General features: G+C 37.3%; 1 protein-coding gene across 1 annotated transcript; it reads right to left on the reverse strand.

Moving 5' to 3' along the window:
• Window positions 1–397: 397 nt before the first annotated feature.
• LOC107615309 (uncharacterized) lies at window positions 398–2,494 on the reverse strand. The gene is made up of 4 exons (XM_016317392.1): window positions 2,194–2,494; window positions 1,628–2,070; window positions 1,066–1,365; window positions 398–1,009 (listed from the first exon to the last, which is right to left on the reverse strand). The coding sequence occupies exons 1-4, from the start codon at window positions 2,492–2,494 to the stop codon at window positions 398–400; spliced, it is 1,656 nt and encodes a 551-aa protein (XP_016172878.1).
• Between the last annotated feature and the right edge of the window lie 232 nt (window positions 2,495–2,726).

Here is a 2,726-nt window from a genome sequence, read left to right on the forward strand (position 1 = left end):
TTCTAATTTCAACAAAAAATAGTTAAAGAGCAGCATATATGTTCCCAAAAATAATTCACATCCACTATGTTATCATATACTATCACAACCTATTCCACTAAATACATCAAACACATTCTAATTTCAACAAAAAACAGTTAAAGAGCAGCATATATGTTCCAAAATATAATTCAAAAATCCACTATGTTATCATATACTATCACACACATTCTAATTTCAACAAAAAACAGTTAAAGAGCAGCATATATGTTACTAAAAATAATTCACATCCAGTATGTTATCATATACTGTCACAACCTACTCCACTAAACTCATCAAAAAAAAATTCTAATTTCAACAAAAAATAGTTAAAGAGCAGCATATATGTTACTAAAAATAATTCACATCCAATATGTTATCATATACTATCACAACCTATTCCACTATTGGTACCTGACACTATTGGATTGGGACAATGCCTTCTATTATGTCCATATTGTCTGCAGTTGTTGCATGTCACAGATGTACCCATCCTCCTAAGCTTTGTCTGAGAACAGTTCTCATCAGGTTCTCTGATCCTCACCATCCGTGGTCTTCCTGGCTTCACTCTAAGGATGGGGGGCATGATGGTATCACACTCAACTTTCGGCCACATATTTTTTCCGTTGATTGGAGAAACTAACTTGCCATAAGTTGCAGCATAGGCTGCTGGGTTATAGAAGTTGCTGCAGTAATCTTCTAGATTGTCCCATTTCTCAAATATGGCACAACAAGCATGCGGGCAGGGCATTCCATATAATTCCCAAAATTTGCAGCTATACGTTCCAGCCAATAAGTCAACCACGAACCTCTCTACAATCATCCGATTCTTATGAGAAACCTCGTATGTCAGTCCTCCAGCCCATCTTGCTTGCCACTCTATAGCTCGTGTTGCAATGACATCAAGCCTCTTTTTTGGTTTAGGCATGATTGTACTGCCATATTTTTCGGCCTTCTTCTTTTTTTCAGCAAATTGAGACATCCAATAACACTGAATCCACTCGAACATAGTGAGTATAGGCTTGTCTCTTGCCTCCAAGATCCTACCATTGAAAGCTTCAGAAATATTATTCTCAACATGTCGCTTTTAGAAAGAAAAGTGAAGTTGCTCTTCCACCAGAGCTTGGGATCTAATGCTGCTAGCTTTGCATATTGTTGGTTTGATGTGCATTGCTGCGTCATGCTCCTCTCCCATTCCTCCACATATATAGCTTTATCTATTGATAGAATTAGGTCCCTCAAAACAGTCCCACCACCATATGCTTTCTTGTAATTGGCATACAAATGTCTCAACCATAGTCTATGCTTTAAAGTCGGCATCATCTCTTGAAAAACTTGCATCAAACCCTGTAGTAAATAATATAAACCGAAATCATAAAAGAACATAGATATGATGAGGTACGAAAAGATAAACAACTTATATTGTCCGCCGATTATGAAGTCATAATTTAATAACTAATTATATTGTTCGCCTATTATGAAGTCTTAATTTAATAACAAATTATATTGTCCGCCTATTAATGACAACTTAATCAAAAATAAAAACTATCCAATATGTTTAATATAAATACACAACGGCTTAATAAATAATTACATAGCAAGTGCTAACCTTTTGTTGGTCGGACATGAATATCCACTTCCTTCTACTAACATATCCAATATCATCCAATAAAAGGTTAATAAACCAACCCCAACTGTCTCTGGTTTCAGCCTCTACAATAGCAACAGCAATTGGGAAGTAATTATCGTTTGGATCTCTTCCAACAGCCACCATAAGTTGTTGGCTATGATCACCCTTCAAGTGGTAGCCATCTACCCCTATAATAGGCTTGCAACCAGCCAAGAACCCTTGCTTAACAGAATCTAGACACATGTTCATCTTCATAAACCTTAGCTGGTGTGTAATTGAAGGCCTGTCAAACAAAATCTGAGTGGTACACCCGGGATTTGTCCTCATAATCTCTGCACAGTAATCTCTCAGCTTGCCATATTGCAGAATAGCCCTGTCATGTACTTCTCTCGTTTTTCTCCTTGCCCAATAAGCCTTTGTGACTGAAATATTAGCCATATATTTATCCTGAATGGTCTGAATTACTATTGCAATCTTCATCTCCTCTCCCCTACTAATATTGGTAACAATCTTCTAAGACACCCAACTACTTGATGCAAGCCTACCGTTGTAATTTCGTCCACAAGTGTGTTTTCTATTAAGGGTCTTCAGCCGAAAGCAATCAGAACCACCAACTTTGGATGCAAATGCCATCCACCTACACTTTCCTTTCTTCCCTCTGCAGCCCACTCTACCTCTAACCTTATCATTCTTGATATACCTAATATCCCTTCCATTCAACAAAGCATGCTTTCTAATAGCATCTTTAAACTGACCAAGTGACTTGAACTCTAAACCCACCTTAAACTCATATTCCTTGCTCATCTCAGCCTTATTATATTTATGATATCTTCTCTTCTTAATCATATTATCTGAATCTCCCTCATAGCTATCAATATCTTCAGTTTTATAACCCTAAAAAATTTCTCCAACTTCAACATCCTCTCTAAGAGCGGCACCATTCCCAGCAGCATCAACACCAGCAGTTTGAGCATTGTCATGTTGATTTAACGGGCCATCAAACCCCCCAAAAGCATTTGAAGCTCTACATTATTTCCATCTTCAACATCAAACCCAAAATAATCCTCGTGATCTCCAT

The sequence above is a fragment of the Arachis ipaensis genome, chromosome B9 (assembly GCF_059453495.1).
Source record: "Arachis ipaensis isolate K30076 ecotype BB chromosome B9, ASM5945349v1, whole genome shotgun sequence".
Classification (NCBI taxonomy): domain Eukaryota; kingdom Viridiplantae; phylum Streptophyta; class Magnoliopsida; order Fabales; family Fabaceae; genus Arachis; species Arachis ipaensis.

Coding starts and splice junctions, on each gene's coding strand:
- LOC107615309 (XM_016317392.1), bottom strand. CDS start 2,494: ATGATTAAGAAGAGAAGATATCATAAATATAATAAGGCTGAGATGAGC. Junction 2,071..2,193: donor TTGTGGACGAAATTACAACG/GTAGGCTTGCAT, acceptor CTAATATTTCAG/TCACAAAGGCTTATTGGGCA. Junction 1,010..1,065: donor TATTTCTGAAGCTTTCAATG/GTAGGATCTTGG, acceptor GAGTGGATTCAG/TGTTATTGGATGTCTCAATT.